A 24,609-nucleotide genomic window follows, 5' to 3' on the forward strand; every position below is an offset into this window, starting at 1 on the left:
AGAAAGGCATTGTTGAGCTGTCGAGAGACTTTCAGAAAAGAAACAAGTTTAAGTTCCCACTGCTTGTTTTTAGATTTACACAACACCAGTTTCTAACCCCATTACACACACACACACACACAAATCCTCTAATGTTACTTCTAAATTGTTCATTTACCTGAGCGATGTCTTTTCTCAAAAAGAAAAGGAGTACTTGTGGCACCTTAGAGACTAACCAATTTATTTGAGCATGAGCTTTCGTGAGCTACAGCTCACTTCATCAAATAAATTGGTTAGTCTCTAAGGTGCCACAAGTACTCCTTTTCTTTTTGCAATACAGACTAACACGGCTGTTACTCTGAAAGATGTCTTTTCTGTTCACCTTGTCCGCCGGTGACTCCCCCGAGCTGCGTTCGCCTTCCTCCTCCAGGGGGGTGGATGACGAGAGGCCAGCACACTTATCAGGGTGTCTCATGAGCAGCTGGGTTTCGGGGTCAGGGTCTGGCATATCCGTCAATGGCTGGGCCAAAGGCCACTTGGCTGCTCCCTCCTCCTCCTTGGAAATCTTGCTGATGTAGCGCTTTCTTTGCGGATGCTCGAAGGCCTTCGGTGCTAAAACAAAGTCCAAAGTTTTCATGGGGGTGGTGAAGGAGTCCATGTTGCCTCTCAGCATTTCCACGATTTCTACAACATGCATTCTTAGTAAGAGATGGCCTCTTCTGCCCAGGGCTGGGACTTACGGGGTGGTGGTGCTGCACTCTGATTGGCAGAGGGTGGTGGGAGGAGTTCTTAGAGAGGTCACATTACCCTCTGCTGGGCAGTTCATTCTGCCCCAGAACCTGACCTATTTTGATCAAATCTGTTCTTGTCGTGGTCCTCTGTGGACAAAACCCATCCCACTTGGTAGAGGGTAGTGGGGGGAGTTCTTAGAGGGGTCACACGAACCACTTCCGGATGGGTCGCCCTGCCCCAGAACTCCCCCAATAGGTCAAATATCCTCTCGGGGGTGGTCCCCAGCAGCTGAACCCCATCCTGATTGGTAGAGGGCAGTGGGTGGAGTGGTTAGAGGGGGTCACATGACCCACTTCTGGATGGGTCAACCCTCTCTGGAACTCCCCCTGATTGGTCAAATCACCTCTTGGGGCAGTCCTACCAGGGCAAAACCCATCCTGATTGGTAGAGGGCAGTGGGAGGAGTTCTTAGAGGGGTCACATGACAGACCTGGCTTCTGATCATGTGTCCAGATTGACCCCAGAGGTAATACGCCATAGGCGGGACTTTTGGTGACAGGTGGGTGGGACTTAAGGGTAAAGGGGCGGGGTTAAAGTTTGATTGACGGGAGGTCCCTTTAACTACTTTGGTGCCATTTCCTCTTTGTCATTACTGTTTGTTTAAGTAGAGGGAGGGTAGAGTGAGGGGGAATGGAAGGATTCGGGTGCAGAGTTTCTTAAAAATAAGGAGACAGAAGGAAGGGGAAGAGGCACATAAACACCTCCCCTGCCAAGCGAGTCACTCACTGTCAAGTGTTTTTCTGGAATCACAACACAGCAGAGTCTCAAGGAGGGATTCAAAGGAGGATCAGGTGCTGGTTGCACAGATTTTCTCAGGGAGTTTTCTCCATACAGATAGGGCAGCATGGGAGAAAATGCAAAGGTAAAAAGTTAAAGACGTTTCTCTTAATCCAAGTATTTGTAACAGTTCTCTTGAGGAAGAGCAGGAGGTAGGTGTGGTGCCAGCCAGTCATTATTCTGTGCTATTCCCTTGCCTTGTGTCTGTTCCTTGAATTGTCTGTGTCCCATGAATCAAGTACACTTGTTTCGAAGTGCTGCTGATAGCACTGATGCTGTCCTACTATCTATCCTGCTGCTGATAGCACCGATGGGCATGGTGTGTGCAGGACCTCCTGCTACTGCAAGAGAGGGTCATGGCCTACTCAGGAAGCCCTATGCTCTGCCTCTACTACTAAGAATCATGGTCTAGACAGGAAATCCCAAGGCCGGGGTGAAAGTAACATTAAGCACTTACCGGTACAGGGGCCTGACTCTGGGCCCCTGGAAAGGGCGGGGACTTGGGAAGAAGGGGCGGGGCTGGGGGATCAGCGTCCCCCAGCCAGCCCATCTGCGCTCCCTGGCCTGTACTGCCCGGGGCTCCGTCAGTGATTTAAATTTTAAATTGCTGGCCCCAGGGCAGCTGCCCCTTTTATGGCCCCCTTTGGCAGCCTGGGTGGGGGGGGCAATGATGTTAAAGTGCTGCTGTGGCAGCACTTTAACATTGTCTGTGTACGGGCCTCTACCGGCAGCCACTTTTTACTGGTATGTTGTAGCGGCCCACTTTCCCCCCTGCCCCAAGGCCTATTAGTAGAAGAACTGTCAATATTTCAGAGGCTGCTGAGTAATTCTTCTTCTATAAAGCTGATGTGAGCGACACAACCTGGTTCTAGTGAGTTGTCCTTGTCTGTAATTGGGCATGTCCTACACTGGGAATTGGTCTTGTAATGATCACCTTCGCCACAAGAGATTTCTTTCCTAGTTTATAAAATAACCTGCCTCAAATGTCTCCCAGTTCATGTTTAATATGATATAGAATCTATCAGGGCGAGAAACAGCACGACTACAGTTTGTGCAGAATTTTTCCTTCCGGCTCCAGAGATTGGGGGTTACCCGATGATCTGAGGCTGTGGTAAACCTGACATCAGGAGGGGGCTCATCACTCATATATGGTGATGTTTGTTGCTTTCGAGTTTTATTGGATGTTTTAGCTGCATAAAGTCACAGATAAAACCACTGATAATAACTAAAAAGGCAGATGGGTTTGCTATTGGTTCCTTCCCGCAGCTGATGCCAGCCTCTGAATCTATATATTTCCCTTCCACTGCTTTGTTGTCACTTGTCAGACACAGAGGAGCCCTGGCCGGTGTTTAGCGGCAGCCAGTGCAGTGAGTCGGGGGACAGCAAGTTAGGCTGGCAATGAAGGGACATCTCTCCATTCCGGTGCTGTGGCTTCTTCTCCTCACAATTCAGGACATTGCAGGTAAGTCTCCTCTGTGCTTCACCAGGGGAGCTGGGTCAACTGGAACGAGGGTGGTAACTTTTAGAGTCAGCTTTTTACCATCGGTACCTGGCTTGGACGTTGTGACTTTTCCTTTCGGGATTAGACCTTGCCACTCTAATCAAGGCGTTTGTAACCTTGAGATTAGACTATTCAAATGACCCTAATGTGCAGCTGTACCTTAAAACCATTCAGAGAACAAAGCTGGTGCAAATAGCAGTGACTCACTGATCAGCACATCTCACTGGGAGCATGTTACAGCCGTGCTGGAGGGTCTGCACTAGCTGCCCATCTCTGGGTGGAGGTTAAGGTGTTGGTGATGATTTATAAAGTCCTGAATGGTCTGGGACCAGCCTCCCTGAGAGATCTCCTCTTTCCCCGTGATGTACTGCCACAACTCTGGTTAGCGGGGGCACCTGAACTGGTTCCCCCGTTTTATAAAGGAGAGGGGTGGCTGGCAGGGTGCTATCTGTGAGGCCTCCAGGACTCTGAAACTTCTTGTCCCCTTTGGGCCAAAATAGCCCAAATCTGGTGACCTTCTGGGCATACTGCAACAGACACTTGTCTGGGGGTGCGGGTGGGAAGGACCCAGGCTGTGCGTCACATAATCCATGTCTAGTGGCAGCCGGTATCAAGTGGAGTGCCCCAAGGGTCGGTCCTGGGGCCGGTTTTATTCAATATCTTCATAAATGATCTGGAGGATGGTGTGGATTGCACTCTCAGCAAATTTGCGGATGATACTAAACTGGGAGGAGTGGTAGATACGCTGGAGGGGAGGGATAGGATACAGAAGGACCTAGACCAATTGGAAGATTGGGCCAAAAGGAATCTGATGAGGTTCAATAAGGATAAGTGCAGGGTCCTGCACTTAGGACGGAAGAACCCAATGCACAGCTACAGACTAGGGACCGAATGGCTAGGCAGCAGTTCTGCGGAAAAGGACCTAGGGGTGACAGTGGACGAGAAGCTGGATATGAGTCAGTAGTGTGCCCTTGTTGCCAAGAAGGCCAATGGCATTTTGGGATGTATAAGTAGGGGCATAGCGAGCAGATCGAGGGACGTGATCGTTCCCCTCTATTCGACATTGGTGAGGCCTCATCTGGAGTACTGTGTCCAGTTTTGGGCCCCACACTTCAAGAAGGATGTGGATAAATTGGAGAGAGTCCAGCGAAGGGCAACAAAAATGATTAGGGGACTGGAACACATGAGTTATGAGGAGAGGCTGAGGGAGCTGGGATTGTTTAGCCTGCAGAAGAGAAGAATGAGGGGGGATTTGATAGCTGCTTTCAACTACCTGAAAGAGGGTTCCAAAGAGGATGGCTCTAGACTGTTCTCAATGGTAGCAGATGACAGAACGAGGAGTAATGGTCTCAAGTTGCAGTGGGGGAGGTTTAGATTGGATATTAGGAAAAACTTTTTCACTCAGAGGGTGGTGAAACACTGGAATGCGTTACCTAGGGAGGTGGTAGAATCTCCTTCCTTAGAGGTTTTTAAGGTCAGGCTTGACAAAGCCCTGGCTGGGATGATTTAACTGGGAATTGGTCCTGCTTCGAGCAGGGGGTTGGACTAGATGACCTTCTGGGGTCCCTTCCAACCCTGATATTCTATGATTCTATGATTCTATGAGAAAAGGGTGGGAAAGACTTTCTGTGGGTGTCTGTCTGGCTGAGTTCCTGTTGAAATGGTCACTTCATGCTGCAGGGATTTGAGTGTTATCCATGCTGTCCGGATGCCTAGAGCCTTGGCTTGGCATCGCTTTAGTAATTTCAATCCCAATAAATACATCAATAATTTGGTTTCAGAGTAACAGCCGTGTTAGTCTGTATTCGCAAAAAGAAAAGGAGTACTTTTGGCACCTTAGAGACTAACCAATTTATCTGAACATAAGCTTTCGTGAGCTACAGCTCACTTCATTGAATGCATACTGTGGAAACTGCAGAAGACATTATATACACAGAGACCATGAAACAATACCTCCTCCCACCCCACTCTCCTGCTGGTAATAGCTTATCCAAAGTGACCACTCTCCCTACAATGTGCATGATAATCGCGGTGGGCCATTTCCAGCACAAATCCAGGTTTTCTCACACACACACACCCCACACACAAACTCACTCTCCTGCTGGTAATAGCTCATCCAAAGTGACCACTCTCCCTACAATGTGCATGATAATCAAGGTGGGCCATTTCCAGCACAAATCCAGGTTTTCTCACCCCCCACCCACACACAAACTCACTCTCCTGCTGGTAATAGCTCATCCAAACTGACCACTCTCCTTACAATGTGTATGATAATCAAGGTGGGCCATTTCCAGCATAAATCCAAGTTTAGCCAGAACGTCTGCGGGGGAGGGGTAGGAAAAAACAAGGGGAAATAGGCTACCTTGCATAATGACTTAGCCACTCCCAGTCTCCATTTAAGCCTAAATTAATAGTATCCAATTTGCAAATGAATTCCAATTCAGCAGTTTCTCGCTGGAGTCTGGATTTGAAGTTTTTTTGTTTTAAGATAGCGACCTTCATGTCTGTAATTGCGTGACCAGAGAGATTGAAGTGTTCTCCGACTGGTTTATGAATGTTATAATTCTTGACATCTGATCTGTGTCCATTTATTCTTTTACGTAGAGATTGTCCAGTTTGACCAATGTACACGGCAGAGGGGCATTGCTGGCATATGATGGCATATATCACATTGGTGGATGTGCAGGTGAACGAGCCTCTGATAGTGTGGCTGATGTTATTAGGCCCTGTGATGGTGTCCCCTGAATAGATCTGTGGGCACAGTTGACAACGGGCTTTGTTGCAAGGATAGGTTCCTGGGTTAGTGGTTCTGTTGTGTGGTATGTGGTTGTTGGTGAGTATTTGCTTCAGGTTGGGGGGCTGTCTGTAGGCAAGGACTGGCTTGTCTCCCAAGATTTGTGAGAGTGTTGGGTCATCCTTCAAGATAGGTTGTAGATCCTTAATAATACGATGGAGGGGTTTTAGTTGGGGGCTGAAGGTGACAGCTAGTGGCGTTCTGTTATTTTCTTTGTTAGGCCTGTCCTGTAGTAGGTGACTTCTGGGAACTCTTCTGGCTCTATCAATCTGTTTCTTCACTTCCGCAGGTGGGTATTGTAGTTGTAAGAATGCTTGATAGAGATCTTGTAGGTGTTTGTCTCTGTCTGAGGGGTTGGAGCAAATGCGGTTGTATCGCAGAGCTTGGCTGTAGATGATGGATCGTGTGGTGTGGTCAGGGTGAAAGCTGGAGGCATGTAGGTAGGAATAGCGGTCAGTAGGTTTCCGGTATAGGGTGGTGTTTACGTGACCATTGTTTATTAGCACTGTAGTGTCCAGGAAGTGGATCTCTTGTGTGGACTGGACCAGGCTGAGGTTGATGGTGGGATGGAAATTGTTGAAATCATGGTGGAATTCCTCAAGGGCTTCTTTTCCATGGGTCCAGATGATGAAGATGTCACCAATATAGCACAAGTAGAGTAGGGGCATTAGGGGACGAGAGCTGAGGAAGCGTTGTTCTAAATCAGCCATAAAAATGTTGGCATACTGTAGGGCCATGAGGGTACCCATAGCAGTGCCGGTGATCTGAAGGTATACATTGTCCCCAAATGTAAAATAGTTATGGGTAAGGACAAAGTCACAAAGTTCAGCCACCAGGTTAGCCGTGACATTATCGGGATAGTGTTCTTGATGGCTTGTAGTCCATCTTTGTGTGGAATGTTGGTGTAGAGGGCTTCTACATCCATAGTGGCCAGGATGGTGTTATCAGGAAGATCACCGATGGATTGTAGTTTCCTCAGGAAGTCAGTGGTGTCTCGAAGGTAGCTGGGAGTGCTGGTACCGTAGGGCCTGAGGAGGGAGTCTACATAGCCAGACAATCCTGCTGTCAGGGTGCCAATGCCTGAGATCATGGGGCGCCCAGGATTTCCAGGTTTATGGATCTTGGGTAGTAGATAGAATATCCCAGGTCGGGGTTCCAGGGGTGTGTCTGTGCGGATTTGATCTTGTGCTTTTTCAGGAAGTTTCTTGAGCAAATGCTGTAGTTGCTTTTGGTAACTCTCAGTGGGATGATAGGGTAATGGCTTGTAGAAAGTGGTGTTGAAGAGCTGCCGAGCAGCTTGTTCATATTCCGACCTAGTCATGATGACAACAGCACCTCCTTTGTCAGCCTTTTTGATTATGATGTCAGAGTTGTTTCTGAGGCTGTGGATGGCATTGTATTCTGCACGGCTGAGGTTATGGGGCAAGTGATGCTGCTTTTCCACAATTTCAGCCTGGCTATGAGTACCCGCATGGCCCCACAGTATGCCAACATTTTTATGGCTGATCCTTAAGCTCTGAGTAGAAACCAGGTCAATCTTTGCCAGAAGATCATGTTTCACAATTATTGACCTCTTTACATTGTGCGGAAAAACAAATTTGTAAAATTCAGTGGGGTTCAGGCCAACAAATGAGAATATATCAGGGATGGGCCACAGCTGCAGGTCTCACTCCCAGACCCAGATAGCTCAGACATAGGTGAGAGGTTTTTCGCAGGAGTCGGTGGGTGGGTGAGATTCTGTGGCCTGCGTTGTGCAGGAGGTCAGAATAGATGATCATAATGGTCCCTTCTGACCTTAGTATCTATGAATCTATGAATCTGAACTTCCCCAACGTTCAGAGTGCTGGGTGGGGTCATTATTCCAAGTTGGGTCACAGAAGTGGAGCCAGCATATGAGAGGTGCAGTATGTAAATGTGACTGTTATCCTAAAAGGTGCTGATGGCTGCCGTTGGGGAGTCTTCGATCCTAAGACAATCACAGACCTCACGAAAGCCAATGGCAGGGCGAGAACTCTCTTTTAGGCTCAACAGACGGAGCAATCAAGATCCTTTACATAGTGAAAACAGCTGCAGGCAGTGGGGGCTACTGCCAAAGGCACAGGGCACATGGGCAGGGCAAAGCTAAGCCAGGGGTTTCCATCGTTGCCAATGCAGGGGCAGGATACTGGTGTCAGACTGTGTCTGTTGGGAGGAGAAGCCAGTAGAAGGAGTTGTGACGGGGAACTTGGAAGCAGAAAAGAAACAAAGCCAGTTGGAGCTCACTGGAGGGGCAGGCTGGGGGATTTCTGAGCAAGGAAACTGCCGGCTGTTCTTAGTTTCTACTGGGCACAGGGAAACAGAACTGTGTGTGCACTTAGCTAGAGCAGTGTTACAGCCTTGGGTCCTGCCACAGGTGAACATCACGGAGTTAACTTCATTGAAAAAAAGCCCCTACTTTTCTCAGTGCAGACCAGGCCCCATGGGTTGCCTGTGGGACTGAACTGAAGTGAGCTGTACCTGAATAAACGCCCCTGTGGTTTGCAGCAAAGTGAGTGTTTTGTATTTCCTTGGCATTAAAGGAGCAGGATGGTCTGGCCACATACTGGTGTGAACTGCACTGTTCTCTGAGCTCCAGGGAGGCTCCATAAACACGTTGTCCCTGGCTCAGCCATCCACTGCCATAGCCAGCCTGTTCCAGGGGTTACAGTGGAACTCTGCATGTAGCCGTAACTCCTGGGCATTGTAACGATGCCCATACTTGCTCCCAGTCTCAGGGACAGTCCTGGATCTTCACACTCTGTCCTGTGGACCAGTTCTCCCAGCCAATATCCCAGGATTGTGTGGCAGACAGTGGCCCCTCCTCTCATTCCCTGTTAACTGCCTCCCTCCCAGCAGCCAGCTTTGTCTCTCCACAACCCCCAGAAATGCAAACAGCTGCAGAGACAACTGGGGGCAGGGGTGGAGCTCAGAGCTACTGGGAGAAAAGCCAGTGTCAGGGAGTGGGGGCAGAGTCTGCTTCTCATGTGGGGAAGGAGCAGTCTGTACATGCAGGGTGGAGAGGCCAGGTAGAAAGGGGAGAAGAGAAGGGGGAAGAGCCCAGGGGAGGCGGGTGGGAAGAGACCAGTGGAAGAGGGAAATGTGTGGGGAGGTGGGGAAAGGAAAGTCCTGTGGGGAGCACAAGGCTCTAATGACAAGCTCCACAGAGCAAAAATTATGAGGTTATAAAAACCATCTGGTCTTGATAGTCTGTCTTTGGACTGTAGAACCCCCATCTACTCTTCTGCCATTGTAGGGGTGAGAATCGCAGGCTGAAAAGTCACCATTTAATGCACCCAAACTGCACAACTCCCCCTGGCTGCTCAGCTGGAGACTGCGCTTACCCACTCCTCACCCCTGAGACAGGGAACTGCTGTCCATTGCCCAGCACTGCCTTCGCTCTCCCTCCTGGTTCAGTTCCTCTGACAGAGAAAGGGCTGGCTGGGAAATAGCTGGACAGCCACTGAGCTAATTCATGCAGCGTAGTTCACACTCAGACAGAACTTTTGTTACTCTTCAGGAGTGAGTTACAGATATTGGAGACCTTCACACTGACATCAACCATTCACATCCGCTGTAATGTTACCGTAACAGGGCAGGGTTAATTTAGCCATTTGCAAACAGCAACACTTCCCAGGCTTTCCCTCCCCCCCCCCCCCGCCCCACAACTTCTCTGCCTGAGGCGGGAAAACACTGCCCCCATTCTAGAGCCCCCTCCCCTTTTCTTCTGCCCCCTCTCACTCCAGACCCCATCCCCTGCCTACTCCAGACTCCGTTCCCCTCCCCAATACTCCCTCCTGTCCCCCTGCTCCAGAACCCCTCTCCTCCCTCCTGTCTACCAGCACCAGACCCACCACACTCCATCCCGATTCCTCCATCCTCCCCAATTCTCCCTCATCTCCCCCTGCTCCAGGCTACCTCCCCTCCCTCCCATCCTCTGCTCCACACCCCTCCCCTCCTCACCCTCTTGCTGCCCCGCTTCAGAGCCCCTCCCTCCTCCCCTACACATGATCATCCTTCCCCACCCCTACCTCCTTCTTCCCCCCTTTTTAGAACCCCCCTCTTCTCTCCATGCCTCCTTCTGTCCCCTCTCTGCTCTCTCCCACTCCCCCTCTCTCCCTCCTACCGGATTCCTCACCCCCTCCTCACTTCTCACTCCTGTCCCCCACTCCAGACCCCTCCTCTCTCCACCTCTCCATGCAGATCTGCTTCTCTAAACCCCCTTCTCCTCTCTCCTGCCCCTTGCTCAATAACCACTCCAGCCCTATGCTCCCTGCTCCCCCATCCAGACCACCCTGTGCTCCATCTCCACTGCTCCCTCCTGCCCCAATTTCAGATCCCTGTCCCCTCCCCTCCCTTCTGACTTTCCTTCCTACCTCCCTGTTACCCCACTGCAGACCATCTCCCCACTATCTTGCTGGCTTCAGCCCCAGTGACAGGAGATGGCGCCTTCCATCATGTTCTCACAAGACAGGTAACAACTCCCCAAACCACCGGAGTTGGGATAAAATGGGGAGAGCTGCAGCAGTGACAGCCCCGAGTGCGAGGCCCTGAGACGTGAGAAGGTGGCGCCATGAGGCAGCTCTGGGCATGTCCCATTCTCCTGGCTCTGGGCGCGGATCCCCTGCTGCCGGGTGCGGACTCTGCTGTTATAACACTGGGGAGGGGGCTCCCTGCTCGCTCTGACCCTGCTCTGTGTCTCTCTTTGAAGGTGCTGATGAGCTGAGGCTGGCGGATGGAGGCAGCCCCTGTGCCGGGAGAGTGGAGGTTAAACACCAGGAGCAGTGGGGGACGGTGTGTAGTGATCGCTGGGATGTGACAGATGCTGGGGTTGTCTGTAAGCAGTTGGAATGTGGAGCTGCTGTCAGTGCCCATCGTAATGCTCATTTTGGAGCAGGATCTGGACCAATTTGGCTGGATGACGTTGCCTGTGATGGTACCGAGTCTGCTCTTTCGCAGTGCAGGAACGCGGGATGGGGCGTGCATGACTGTTATCATGACTGGGATGCTGGAGTGACCTGTTCAGGTAAGAATCAGCCACCTCTGTCCTGAAAGACAAATCACCTGAGAGAAAAGGGCTGGAACCCACAGCGTGTTGTGTGCCTGTGACCGTAATGAGAAATGAACAAAAAGCAGAGCAAGTCCTGTAATTATTGTTATTACTGAACTGTATTTATTACTGTTCATGTCTCTGGCCACTGGGGAGCCCCCTGTGTGACTGTGAAGCATTTTCATTTTCTCATTTCCAGTTGTTTCAGTGCCACATTGTTCCTTTCTCTTTCCCTCTGAATGGGTCTAAAAATGCAGGTAGGAGAGAAAATGGAAAAGGAAAATGTCACGTAGGCTCCTAAGTCACTGAGGCACTTTTGAAAATGTTACACTCATGCTAAAATCCAGACCCAGACACCCAACCCCAGAGGTACAGAGGCTGGGGCATGTATGTAGCCCCTTTGCCACCCTCATAGGGTGACCAAGGAATGGGCAGATTCTCCCAGCTTGGCCAGAATTAGATTTTGCCAAAAGCACTCCCCCATCTGCTCTGTTACTTATCATATTTTGGACCAACCAGTAACAGAAAATTTCACACTCTCTGATACCCTGTAGATCTAGAGTAGAATAGAGAGCTCAGCCAAAATATGCCTCAATCCTACACAGCACAGGGATATCATATTATGGAGGCATTTGTTGTAACTGAATAGGTAACATTACAGCTACAGACCCATTATAAGTTTTATTTTTAAGTTCTCTCTTCTTAACATTTAGTAGGAATAATATCTTCCCCTGAAATAGCACAAGGAAGAGTAGAATCTTTTCCTATAGTTCCAAAAGTTTTAGCAGCTCCCCCTGGCAATGGGAGCTCAGGGCAGGGTTTAATCTCAACCCTTTCCTGGAGTTTGAGTGTTTCAGTGAGACACCTCAATATTCTCTTCACATGGTTAGCGGGTGGGGGTGTGTGTATGTGTCACCCTTCTGCCAGGTGAAGCCAGCAGCAACCAGGGCTTGGTTCAATATCCAGGGGTTCCTTTTCAACAATATGGCACAGAACCATTTTGAGCCTCCACCCAGTAATCTGGAAAATTACATGCCACCCCTGGGTGCCTTAGAGAGGCAATACTTCCCCACTCACAAGCAGACTCTGCGTGTAGAAAAGAAAACTTTTAATGAAAGGAGGAAAATCAGCTGACCTTCATTAGGGAAAATGCTGCAAGCAGAATTCATAAACACAAAACTGTGAGCAGAACACCCACCCCAGCATGCATAGAGCAGTGCCTTCCACCTCATGTTCTTGAGTTCTACAATCAAAAATTCATTTTCTGTGCCCCTTAGGGGAAAAAAACACACCTTCTAGTTAACCCACCCCTCTCTTCTACTTACAGAGGTCTAGCATTCAAGTCCCTGACTTAACAAGTTCCTTTCAGCTGAGGGTGACCCCCTCATTTGGGACAGGTTAAGCACAGTTCTGCTCCCCTTTACTCATACAGTAAAGACAACAACACTGTCATAAATATAAAGGGAAGGGTAAACCCCTTTGAAATCCCTCCTGGCCAGGGGAAAGCTCCTCTCACCTGTAAAGGGTTAAGAAGCTAAAGGTAACCTCGCTGGCACCTGACCAAAATGACCAATGAGGAGACAAGATACTTTCAAAAGCTGGGAGGAGGGAGAGAAACAAAGGGTCTGTGTCTGCCTGTAGTTGTCTTGGCCAGGGACAGAACAGGAATGGAGTCTTAGAACTTTTAGTAAGTAATCTAGCTAGGTATGTGTTAGATTATGATTTCTTTAAATGGCTGAGAAAAGAATTGTGCTGAATAGAATAACTATTTCTGTCTGTGTATCTTTTTTGTAACTTAAGGTTTTGCCTAGAGGGGTTCTCTATGTTTTTGAATCTAATTACCCTGTAAGATATCTACCATCCTGATTTTACAGGGGGGATTTCTTTATTTCTATTTACTTCTATTTTTTATTAAAAGTCTTCTTGTAAAACACTGACTGCTTTTTCATTGTTCTCAGATCCAAGGGTTTGGGTCTGTGGTCACCTATGCAAATTGGTGAGGCTTTTTATCCAACATTTCCCAGGAAAGGGGGGGTGCAAGTGTTGGGAGGATTGTTCATTGTTCTTAAGATCCAAGGGTCTGGATCTGTAGTCACCTAGGCAAATTGGTGAGGCTTTTTACCAAACCTTGTCCAGGAAGTGGGGTGCAAGGTTTTGGGAAGTATTTTGGGGGGAAGGACGCGTCCAAACAGCTCTTCCCCAATAACCAGTATTAGTTTGGTGGTGGTAGCGGCCAGGCCAAGGTGTAATATTTTGTACCTTGGGGAAGTTTTGACCTAAGCTGGTAAAGATAAGCTTAGGAGGTTTTTCATGCAGGTCCCCACATCTGTACCCTAGAGTTCAGAGTGGGGGAGGAACCGTGACATGGTGGCACAGTGGTGGGATTAACCTGAAATCATTTTGAGATCCAGTTGAGATTTTTTGAACTAGAAATACAGATTTTAAAAAGGAATTTTAGGAAGTCCAGGAAGCAGCTTTGAAACTGAAAGCAGCTTGGTTTCTCTCTGCTTTGTGGCCAAGCAGAGACAAAAGGGGATTATCTTGTGAATTGCAGGTTTTCTTTGCCTGGAGGCAGGGTACTTAACTCCTGCAGGGAAATTCACAGTCTTCCAACCCAGAGGTTTTTTTTTTCTTTTCTTCCTAAAAGTAAATAGGGGGTGTGTGCTCTACCCATTTGCCTGGAGACAAAAGTGGCAGGGTTTTTTTAGGATTTTGATTTTTTTTTGTTTTACAAGGAGCACAGGTTTGAAAAGAATTTTTTTTTTCTTTGGGCTGGGTAAGCAGGTTTCCAAGTAGTTGGAGGTTTTTTGCTTTAATTTGGGCCCAGAGCAGAGACAAGGGAATTGTCTTTTTCTGTAGGCTGACAATCACTATCAGAGAATAGGTATTCTATTCCAGCACAGCAAAATTTTACAGCCACGTTTTGTTTGTTTATTTCTAAACCTCGGGTGTAAAGTTAGTTAAAAACAGAGGGGTTAGAATGGCCAAATCCTCAGCTTGACTACAGCTGGAATTAGCCAAATTTCAGGCTGAGGAAAAACAAAGGGAACATGAAAGACAGATAGAACTCATGCGGCTGGAGAACGAGGTACAGGAGGCTGCCCACAAGAGGGAAATGGAGGCAAGGAAGCATGTGGAGGAGATGGAGAGGATAAAGGCCCAGCAGAATATACCAACAAACCCTAGCAATCCTTCTCCAGGTACCACTTCCCATCCCAGAAAGTTCCCCACCTACAAGGCAGGTGATGATACTGAGGCCTTCTTAGAAAACTTCGAAAGGGCCTGCCTTGGGTACAACATCTCTACTGACAAATACATGGTAGAGCTGAGGCCGCAGCTCAGTGGACCCTTAGCTGAGGTGGCAGCTGAAATGCCTAAAGAACATATGAACAAGTATGAACTGTTTAAATCCAAGGCGAGAGTCAGAATGGGGATAACACCCGAGCAGTCTCGTCGGAGGTTCCGAGCCCTAAGGTGGAAACCAGACATGTCATTTACCCGACATGCCTACCACATTGTGAAACATTGGGATGCCTGGATATCAGGAGCAAGTGTTGAATCTCCAGTAAATTTGCCCTTCCTAATGCAAATGGAACAATTCTTAGAGGGTGTTCCTGAGGAAATAGAAAGATACATCCTAGATGGGAAACCTAAAACTGTAATTGAGGCAGGAGAGATTGGAGCCAGATGGGTGGAGGTGGCAGAGAAGAAGAAAACTGGTCGCAGTTGGAGCGGAGACCAGAAGGGACCACCCCAGACCACACCCTATTACCGGGGGCCGCCCAAAGCCCCACCTACCTCCCAAAGAACCCTCCAGACCCCTTATCGTCCCACCACCCCGTTCTCCAGCAACCCACCTCGCCCCGGTGACCCGTCAGCTGGACGATGTTTTAAATGTAACGAGCTGGGGCATGTAAAGGCCAACTGCCCCAAGAACCCCAACAGATTACAGTTCATTGCACCGGAATCACACCAGAGGTCCACAGGCCCAGATACCTCCCAGATACCCTTGGAGCGGAGGGAAACTGTGAGTGTGGGCGGGAAGAAGGTCACTGCGTGGAGGGACACCGGAGCACAGGTGTCAGCTATCCATGCTTCCTTAGTGGACCCCAATTTAACCAACCCAGAGATCCAAGTGACGATTCAACCCTTCAAGTCCAACTCTTTCAAATTGCCTACAGCCAAGTTGCCTGTCCAGTACAAGGGCTGGTCAGGAATGTGGACTTTTGCCGTCTATGATGATTATCCCATCCCCATGCTGTTGGGGGAAGACTTGGCCAATCATGTGAAGCAGGCCAAGAGGGTGGGAACGGTCACCCGCAGCCAGGCTAAACAAGCCGTGAGGCCTAGCTCTGTTCCGGAAACTTCTATCAGGACCCAGTCAGAGGTGATGGACCCGGACCCCAGGCCAATGTCTGCAACAGCAGTAGTGGATCCAGTCCCAGAGACTCAGACGGAACCAGTCCCAGAACCGGAACCAGCCAAACAACCAACACCAGACCCCGTGCCAGCACTGAATCCAGTACTTGCAACCTCAACACCAGAGGGCCCCACCGAACCTGAACTGGCAGCAGCCGATAACCCTACACAAGAGGCTCAGCCGGAGCCTGAATCCCAACATAGTGCACCAGCGGAGAGCGGTTCACAGTCAACAGAAACAGCTCCATCCCCTATACCGCTTCCAGAGGGACCAAGCCTAGGTCCACAATCCCATGAGGAACTGATGTCTCCAGCATCAAGGGAACAGTTCCAGACCGAACAGGAAGCAGATGAAAGCCTCCAGAGAGCTTGGACGGCGGCACAGAGCAACCCACCGCCTCTCAGCTCTTCTAATCGATCCAGGTTTGTTGTAGAAAGAGGACTTTTATACAAGGAAACTCTTTCTGGGGGACACCAGGAAGACTGGCATCCTCAGAGAAAGTTGGTAGTTCCAACTAAATACCGGGCCAAGCTCTTGAGCTTAGCCCATGATCACCCTAGTGGCCATGCTGGGATGAACAGGACCAAAGACCATTTGGGGGGGTCATTCCACTGGGAGGGAATGGGCAAGGATGTTTCTACCTATGTCCAGTCTTGTGAGGTGTGCCAAAGAGTGGGAAAACCCCAAGACCAGGTCAAAGCCCCTCTCCAGCCACTCCCCATCATTGAAGTTCCATTTCAGCGAGTAGCTGTGGATATTCTGGGTCCTTTTCCGAAAAAGACACCCAGAGGAAAGCAGTACATACTGACTTTCATGGATTTTGCCACCCGATGGCCGGAAGCAGTAGCTCTAAGCAACACCAGGGCTAAAAGTGTGTGCCAGGCACTAGCAGACATTTTTGCCAGGGTAGGTTGGCCCTCCGACATCCTCACAGATGCAGGGACTAATTTCCTGGCAGGAACTATGAAAAACCTTTGGGAAGCTCATGGGGTAAATCACTTGGTTGCCACTCCTTACCATCATCAAACAAATGGCATGGTGGAGAAGTTTAATGGAACTTTGGGGGCCATGATACCTAAATTCGTAAATGAGCACTCCAATGATTGGGACCTAGTATTGCAGCAGTTGCTCTTTGCCTACAGAGCTGTACCACATCCCAGTTTAGGGTTTTCCCCATTTGAACTTGTATATGGCCGTGAGGTTAAGGGGCCATTGCAGTTGGTGAAGCAGCAATGGGAGGGATTTACACCTTCTCCAGGAACTAACATTCTGGACTTTGTAACCAACCTACAAAACACCCTCCGAACCTCTTTAGCCCTTGCTAGAGAAAACTTACAGGATGCTCAAAAAGAGCAAAAAGCCTGGTATGATAAACATGCCAGAGAGCGTTCCTTCAAAGTAGGAGACCAGGTCATGGTCTTAAAGGCGCTCCAGGCCCATAAAATGGAAGCATCGTGGGAAGGGCCATTCGTGGTCCAGGAGCGCCTGGGAGCTGTTAATTATCTCATAGCATTCCCCACCTCCAACCGAAAGCCTAAGGTGTATCATATTAATTCTCTAAAGCCCTTTTATTCCAGAGAATTAAAGGTTTGTCAGTTTACAGCCCAGGGAGGAGACGACGCTGAGTGGCCTGAAGGTGTCTATTACGAAGGGAAATGTGCTGGTGGTGTGGAAGAGGTGAACCTCTCCATGACCCTTGGGCGTATGCAGCGACAGCAGATCCAGGAGCTGTGCACTAGCTACGCGCCAACGTTCTCAGCCACCCCAGGACTGACTGAACGGGCATACCACTCCATTGACACAGGTAATGCTCACCCAATTAGGGTCCACCCTTACCGGGTGTCTCCTCAAGCTAAAACTGCTATAGAACGGGAGATCCAGGATATGTTACAGATGGGTGTAATCCGCCCCTCTGAAAGTGCATGGGCATCTCCAGTGGTTCTAGTTCCCAAACCAGATGGGGAAATACGTTTTTGCGTGGACTACCGTAAGCTAAATGCTGTAACTCGCCCAGACAACTATCCAATGCCACGCACAGATGAACTATTAGAGAAACTGGGACGGGCCCAGTTCATCTCTACCTTGGACTTAACCAAGGGGTACTGGCAGGTACCGCTAGATGAATCTGCCAAGGAAAGGTCAGCCTTCATCACACATCTTGGGCTGTATGAATTTAATGTACTCCCTTTCGGGCTGCGAAATGCACCCGCCACTTTCCAAAGACTTGTAGATGGTCTCCTAGCGGGATTAGGAGAATATGCAGTCGCCTACCTTGACGATGTGGCCATATTTTCGGATTCCTGGGCAGACCACCTGGAACATCTACAAAAAGTCCTTGAGCGCATAAGGGAGGCAGGACTAACTGTTAAGGCTAAGAAGTGTCAAATAGGCCTAAACAGAGTGACTTACCTTGGACACCAGGTGGGTCAAGGAACTATCAGCCCCCTACAGGCCAAAGTGGATGCTATCCAAAAGTGGCCTGTCCCAAAGTCAAAGAAACAGGTTCAGTCCTTCTTAGGCTTGGCCGGTTATTACAGACGATTTGTACTGCACTACAGCCAAATCGCGGCCCCACTGACAGACCTAACCAAAAAGAAACAGCCAAATGCTGTTCAGTGGACCGGAAAGTGTCAGAAGGCCTTTAACAAGCTTAAAGCGACACTCATGTCTGACCCTGTACTAAGGGCCCCAGACTTTGACAAACCGTTCCTAGTAACCACAGATGCATCCGAGCGTGGTGTGGGAGCAGTTTTAATGCAGAAAGGACCTGATCAAGAATTCCACCCTGTAGTGTTTCTCAGCAAAAAAACTGTCTGAGAGGGAAAGCAACTGGTCAGTCACTGAAAAAGAATGTTATGCCATTGTCTACGCTCTGGAAAAGCTACGCCCATATGTTTGGGGACGGCGTTTCCACCTCCAAACCGACCATGCTGCACTGAAGTGGCTTCACACCGTCAAAGAAACTAACAAAAAACTCCTTCGGTGGAGTTTAGCTCTCCAAGATTTTGATTTCGACATCCAACACATCTCAGGAGCTTCTAACAAAGTGGCTGATGCACTCTCCCGTGAAAGTTTCCCAGAATCAACTGGTTAAAATCGTCCTTGAGATGTGGAAAATATTGTTAGTCTTTATGTACTTGGTAGTATATTTAGAGATGCATGTGTCTTATTAACTCTGTTTTTCCTAGAGTTCCAGGAAGAAATCCCAGCCAGTGTTTCACCCTAGCTGAGATTTGGGGGGCGTGTCATAAATATAAAGGGAAGGGTAAACCCCTTTGAAATCCCTCCTGGCCAGGGGAAAGCTCCTCTCACCTGTAAAGGGTTAAGAAGCTAAAGGTAACCTCGCTGGCACCTGACCAAAATGACCAATGAGGAGACAAGATACTTTCAAAAGCTGGGAGGAGGGAGAGAAACAAAGGGTCTGTGTCTGCCTGTAGTCGTCTTGGCCAGGGACAGAACAGGAATGGAGTCTTAGAACTTTTAGTAAGTAATCTAGCTAGGTATGTGTTAGATTATGATTTCTTTAAATGGCTGAGAAAAGAATTGTGCTGAATAGAATAACTATTTCTGTCTGTGTATCTTTTTTGTAACTTAAGGTTTTGCCTAGAGGGGTTCTCTATGTTTTGAATCTAATTACCCTGTAAGATATCTACCATCCTGATTTTACAGGGGGGATTTCTTTATTTCTATTTACTTCTATTTTTTATTAAAAGTCTTCTTGTAAAACACTGACTGCTTTTTCATTGTTCTCAGATCCAAGGGTTTGGGTCTGTGGTCACCTATGCAAATTGGTGAGGCTTTTTATCCAACATTTCCCAGGAAAGGGGGGGTGCAAGTGTTGGGAGGATTGTTCATTGTTCTTAAGATCCAAGGGTCTGGATCTGTAGTCACCTAGGCAAATTGGTGAGGCTTTTTACCAAACCTTGTCCAGGAAGTGGGGTGCAAGGTTTTGGGAAGTATTTTGGGGGGAAGGACGCGTCCAAACAGCTCTTCCCCAATAACCAGTATTAGTTTGGTGGTGGTAGCGGCCAGGCCAAGGTGTACTATTTTGTACCTTGGGGAAGTTTTGACCTAAGCTGGTAAAGATAAGCTTAGGAGGTTTTTCATGCAGGTCCCCACATCTGTACCCTAGAGTTCAGAGTGGGGGAGGAACCGTGACAAACACGGATAACAACATTTCACTACCCCTGCATTCAGTACTAAGGTGATTTGTAACCCACCACTCGCCAAGTTGATCACGTTGAGCAACACGGCTCTATCTGCCGATATCTAGGCAGAGGAGGTGTGTTCATGTAAATACAGTTTGCTCCCAAAGTCTCTCCTCCTCCCAGCAGCTGTCAGGGGAGAACTCATTCAGACCCTGCTTACAGCTGCCATTTCCTAGTATTTTTAAACAAAAAAAAGAGGGGTTGGGCAGGAACTTTACAAAAATGAACTTCATTGTCAGGACTTTGAAACTCTGCAGAAAACAGATCGACCTTCATCAATGTAAACCCCCTAACCTGGAAATAACAGCGGCACGATGCCTTGTGCTTTTGTCATAACTATAAATGGAAGGATAACCATCTTTAAACTTTTTCCTGGCCAGAGGAAAAATCCTTTTACCTGTAAAGGGTTAAAAAGCTAGGATAACCTCGCTGGCACCTGACCAAAATGACCAATGAGGAAACAAGATACTTTCAAAAGCTGGGAGAAGATAGAAAGCCAAAGGGTCTGTGTCTGTCTGTGTGATGCTTTTGCTGGGAACAGAACAAGAATGAAGTCTTAGAACTTAGTAAGTAATCTAGCTAGATATGTGTTAGATTGTGATTTCTTTAAATGGCTGAGAAATTGAGTTGTGCTGAATAGAATGAATATTCCTGTCTGTGTGTCTTTTTGTAACTCAAGGTTTTGCTTAGAGGTATTCTCTATATTTTGAATCTAATTACCCTATAAGGTATTTACTGTCCTGATTTTACAGAGGTCATTCTTTTTACTGTTTCTCCTATTAAAATGTTTCTTTTCAAGAACTGAATGTTTTTTTTCATTGTTATAAGATCCAAGGGTTTGGGTCTGCGGTCACCTATGCAAACTGGTGAGGATTTTTACCAAACCTTCCCCGGGAAGTGGGGTGCAAGGGTTGGGAGGATTTGGGGGGGGAAGATATTTCTAAACAATGCTTTCCTAATAAATAAACCCAGATAAACATTTGGTGGTGGCAGTGAAAGTCCAAGGGCAAAGGGTAAAATAGTTTGTACCTTGGGGAAGTTTTAACCTAAGCTGGTAAAAGTAAGCTTAGGAGGTTTTCATGCAGGTCCCCACATCTGTACCCTAGACTTCAGAGTGGAGAAGGAACCTTGACAGCTGCCTACCTAGTAAGTACCCAGTAGAGAGTTCCTCTTCTCTGAACCTCATCAGAAGGAGGGAACTGCACACGAACAAAGGGGTATCAGAGCAAAAGTCCTGTCTGTTTCTGTAAAACTGCACCTGCATCTCAGCTGGAGCTGCATGTTTGAGGTGGGAATAAAGTTCAGGTTTGTAACAGGGCCCTTGAAGGGCTGGGCTGCCTAGTGGTTGATCTCCAGCTCTTTGTTTAGAAGATCAATTTCCCTCAATCTTTTAGGCAGTGGGGTAGGGAAACCCAGGCCTTCCTTCTCTACCAAGTCCCAGCCCAGGGTCTTGCATGCATCAACCCCTGAATAGGGGAGGTCTCCCAGCAGGGAGTCTGAATTCTCTGCTCTGGGCTACTTCCTACCACTGTCCTCTTTGTTTGGAACCTGCCCCCCCAGTCCCATTTGCTGGGTGGCTTGCATCCCATAGCGCCCTCTTATGGATCTTGGGTGGCATCATGCTGTAGTCTGAGGCTCCTTCAGATGGGGAAGCTGTAAGTTTGGTGAGACTGAACCCCACCATGTCTCTGAGCTTCAGGGACCCAGTTACCTCAGTGTCTGGAGGCTCCTAGGTCTCCTCCACAGTCCCGCTTGGCTGGGGAGACAGTGTTTACGCCCTGGTGGCTGCCCCAGCTGGCAGGCTAGTGACCCTTCCCCTCAGGCAGGGAGGCGGATAGTTCCTGCCTCTGCCTCTTCGCCAGTCAGCCCTCAACTGAGCCAGGCTCTCTCTCCTTTTCTACCCCCCAGCCCTGGCATTGGCTGCAGGTATAGCGGGGTGGGGCTAGCTGGGCCCAAAGGCTCCCTTTAACCCCTGCCGTGCTGGCAGGGTAGTTCCACAGGGGCTTATATAGTCTTTCTCTTGTGGTTGGAACCCCCTTGTACTCCTGTGTAAACTCCCCTCCACAAGATGGAGTTTGCAGTCACCTGGGCAAGTCACGTCTGTGAATGATTCAGCTTTTTGCAGGCCGACGCCATTGTTTAGATGTTAGTTTGAATGTTCCCAGGAAAGCTCAGATTTGGATTGGTGTCTCCCAAAGTCCATTGTCAGTTAAGTGTTTCTTGATTGGGCACTTACTGAGAATAGTCCTTTCTCCAGAAGCCGACCAAATGCTTCACTGAGGCTACTGAGAATCAAATAATTACATAGCCAATATTCATAACTTCAAATACAAAAATGATACATACAGGCAGCATAATCATAACCAGCAAACTACAACCTTCCCTTAGACAATGATCTAAACGGTCACAGTTCGTGGCAATAACATCACAACTGTAATGTGAGTTTGCTTTGTACAGACTGAGTAGAAACAGACTAAAGGACTCAAGATTGGGCCAATTAAGGATTATTCCAGAAATAACCAGTCAGCCCTCTACAAACTGCCCTGTGCACTAGGTATCACTGAGAACAAACACATACGGGAGCTGTGATGGTTCTGCACCAAGCGATTTTTGAGAGATGCTGACCTGACAGAATGCTAGAAAACTTTCCCAAAAGTGACAGTCGTCTTCTGATATGCAGTGTTGCTGTAGCCGTGTTAGTCCCAGGATATTAGAGAGACAAGGTGGGTGAGGTAATATCTTTTATTGGACCCGTTTCTATTGGAGAGAGACAAACGTTTGATCTGACAGAGAAGAGCTGTGTGTAAGCTGAGAAGCTTGTCTCTTTCACCAACAGGAGTGGGTCCAATAAAAGATATTACCTCACCCACCTTGTCTCTCTCAACCCCTTCTCGTCCAGTTTCAGTTTTCATTTCTGGTTGGATTAATACCAAACTTTGCCAAAACATTCTCCTCTGCCAAGTCCTTGCCTCAGTCAGTGCACAGGCTGGACGGTGACAAGACAATGAATAAGGGTTGCACAGTGAAAGAGGCTGTTGTCTGTAGGCCCACAGCCTCATTGGTTGCAGCAGCAGCAGCATCATCATTGGCGAGCCCTCCATTTGAGGATGATCTCTACCACAGATTTACATCTGGGTCCTGAGACGACTCAGGAGTCCGATCCTGAAACCATAGATCTGCCCACAGTAGGTACAGATGTTTCCTGACGGGTCAGCTGCCTGCTGGGAGAAAGTTCTTCTTTCCTTCCTTCCCTCTCTCTTTTCAACTTCGAGGGCAAGGCACTTCTCCTCAAAGCGGGCCACTGCCTGTTGGAGGATGTGGCATCACTGAGATTAGTTGGTTGATTGCTCTTCTCAGCTTGTCATGCGTTTTTTTGAGATACGCTTTCAGTGTGTCTTTGTAGGGTTTCCTCTGACTACCATGGGATCGTTGACCATGGGTGAGCTGAGAGTAGAGGGCTTGTTTCGGGAGGAGAGGGTCTGGCATCCGCACACAATGTCCAGCCCAGCAGAGTTGGTGAGTAAGGATCATTGCTTCAATGCTAGTGATATTAGCTTCAATGAGGATGCTGGTGTTAGTGCAGCCATCTTCCCACTTTATGCAAAGGATCTTCCAGAGGCATCGTGGGTGGTACCTCTCCAGACTCTTGTGGTGCTGTCTATAGGTCACCCAGGTTTTGCGTCTATAAAGGAGTGTAGGAATAACAATTGTCTCATAGACCTGGATCTTGGTTTCCTCCCGTAGGTCATGGTCTGTGAAAATGCTCCAGAGCAGTTTCCCAAAGGAAGCACTTGCACACTGGATCCTGTGCTGGATCTCACTGTCAATTTTTGCATTTTGAGAAAGTTGGCTACCGAGGTAACAGAAGTCCTCAACTCTCTCCAAAGTCTGTCCCTTGATGGTGATTTGTGGTGGCTCATGTGCAAGGCCTGAAGCAGGCTGATGGAGCACTTTAGGTTTCTTGGTATGGAGCGAGAGTCATAGGCTTCGGTAAGTGTGTGCAAAAGAATCCATTGTGGACTGAAGGTCATTTACAGTGTGCGTGATGATGACACAGTCATCAGCGTTTTGAAGATCATGGACACCCTGAGGACTTTAGACTTAGAGCAGAAATGTCAAAGATTAATAAACAGCCCATCAATTCTATATTGAATGTCAACTCCAGTGGGGAGGCCGTGTTTATCAAGGACCAAAATGACTGCTAAATATATGGAGAACAGGGTTGGTGTAATAACACATCCTTGCTTAACCCCAGTTTTGACAATGAAAGGATGCATCTCCAGGCCATTACAGAGAATGGTGGCAGTCATCTCACCATGAAGAAGCCTGGGGCCCTTTACTGGAATTTGGAGGGCAGCCAAATCTGGCCAGCACCTTCCCACAGGACTCCGCGATTGACAGAATTGAAGGCCTTTGTCAAATCGATGAGAGCCATGTATAGGTCCTGATTTTGCTCCCGAGACTTTTCCTGGATTTGGTGGGCAAGGAAGATCATATTGACTGTCCAGCAGGATGGTCTGAAACTACACTGAGATTCCAGCAATATTTCCTCATCAAGGGGAAGTAATCGGTTTAAGAGGCTATGGGCAAGAATTTCCCCTGCTGCAGCTGGCAAGTCAATGCCACAATAATTTCCACACTCCAACTTATCTCCTTTCTTAAAGGACAATGCTGACATTTCTCAGGTCTTCCGGAATCTTCTCATTTTTCCAAATTTGAAGAAAAATGAATCTCCCGACAGCATAGGTCTGAGGATCATTGGAGCACACAAGCCCCTTCACCGCAAGAAGGTGACGGTCCCTGAAGAGGGGCTGCAGCAGTGGCAAGATATGTCACCAATAAAATTATGCTGAAATTGTGCTCCTGGCTGCTGTGGGCCAGATGGCACCAGGCACCAGAATGGAGATGAGGGAGACTGTATCCACCTATTGGGCCCAGGCAGTGTGGGGAGGAAGCTACCCGAATTGAATGCAGACCGGGGTGGCAGGGGAAAGTAGATGAGGATAAGGATGCAGGGGGAATATTCTGAGTCCGGAGGCTGGTGGATGGAGAGAAAGTGGGACTGGGAGAGAAA

The 24,609-nt window shown here is 48.4% G+C and overlaps 1 protein-coding gene across 1 annotated transcript in view; it reads left to right on the forward strand.

Moving 5' to 3' along the window:
- The first annotated feature begins 2,945 nt into the window (after positions 1-2,945).
- Positions 2,946-24,609, forward strand: part of LOC140898849 (scavenger receptor cysteine-rich type 1 protein M130-like) — a 54,347-nt gene continuing 32,683 nt past the window's right edge. The window contains exons 1-2 of the mRNA XM_073313377.1: positions 2,946-3,009; positions 10,569-10,883. Coding sequence (XP_073169478.1) covers positions 2,946-3,009; positions 10,569-10,883 — 379 coding nt within the window. The remainder of the gene's footprint in view (positions 3,010-10,568; positions 10,884-24,609) is intronic.

The sequence above is a fragment of the Lepidochelys kempii genome, chromosome 1, assembly GCF_965140265.1.
Source record: "Lepidochelys kempii isolate rLepKem1 chromosome 1, rLepKem1.hap2, whole genome shotgun sequence".
NCBI classification, from domain to species: Eukaryota; Metazoa; Chordata; order Testudines; family Cheloniidae; genus Lepidochelys; species Lepidochelys kempii.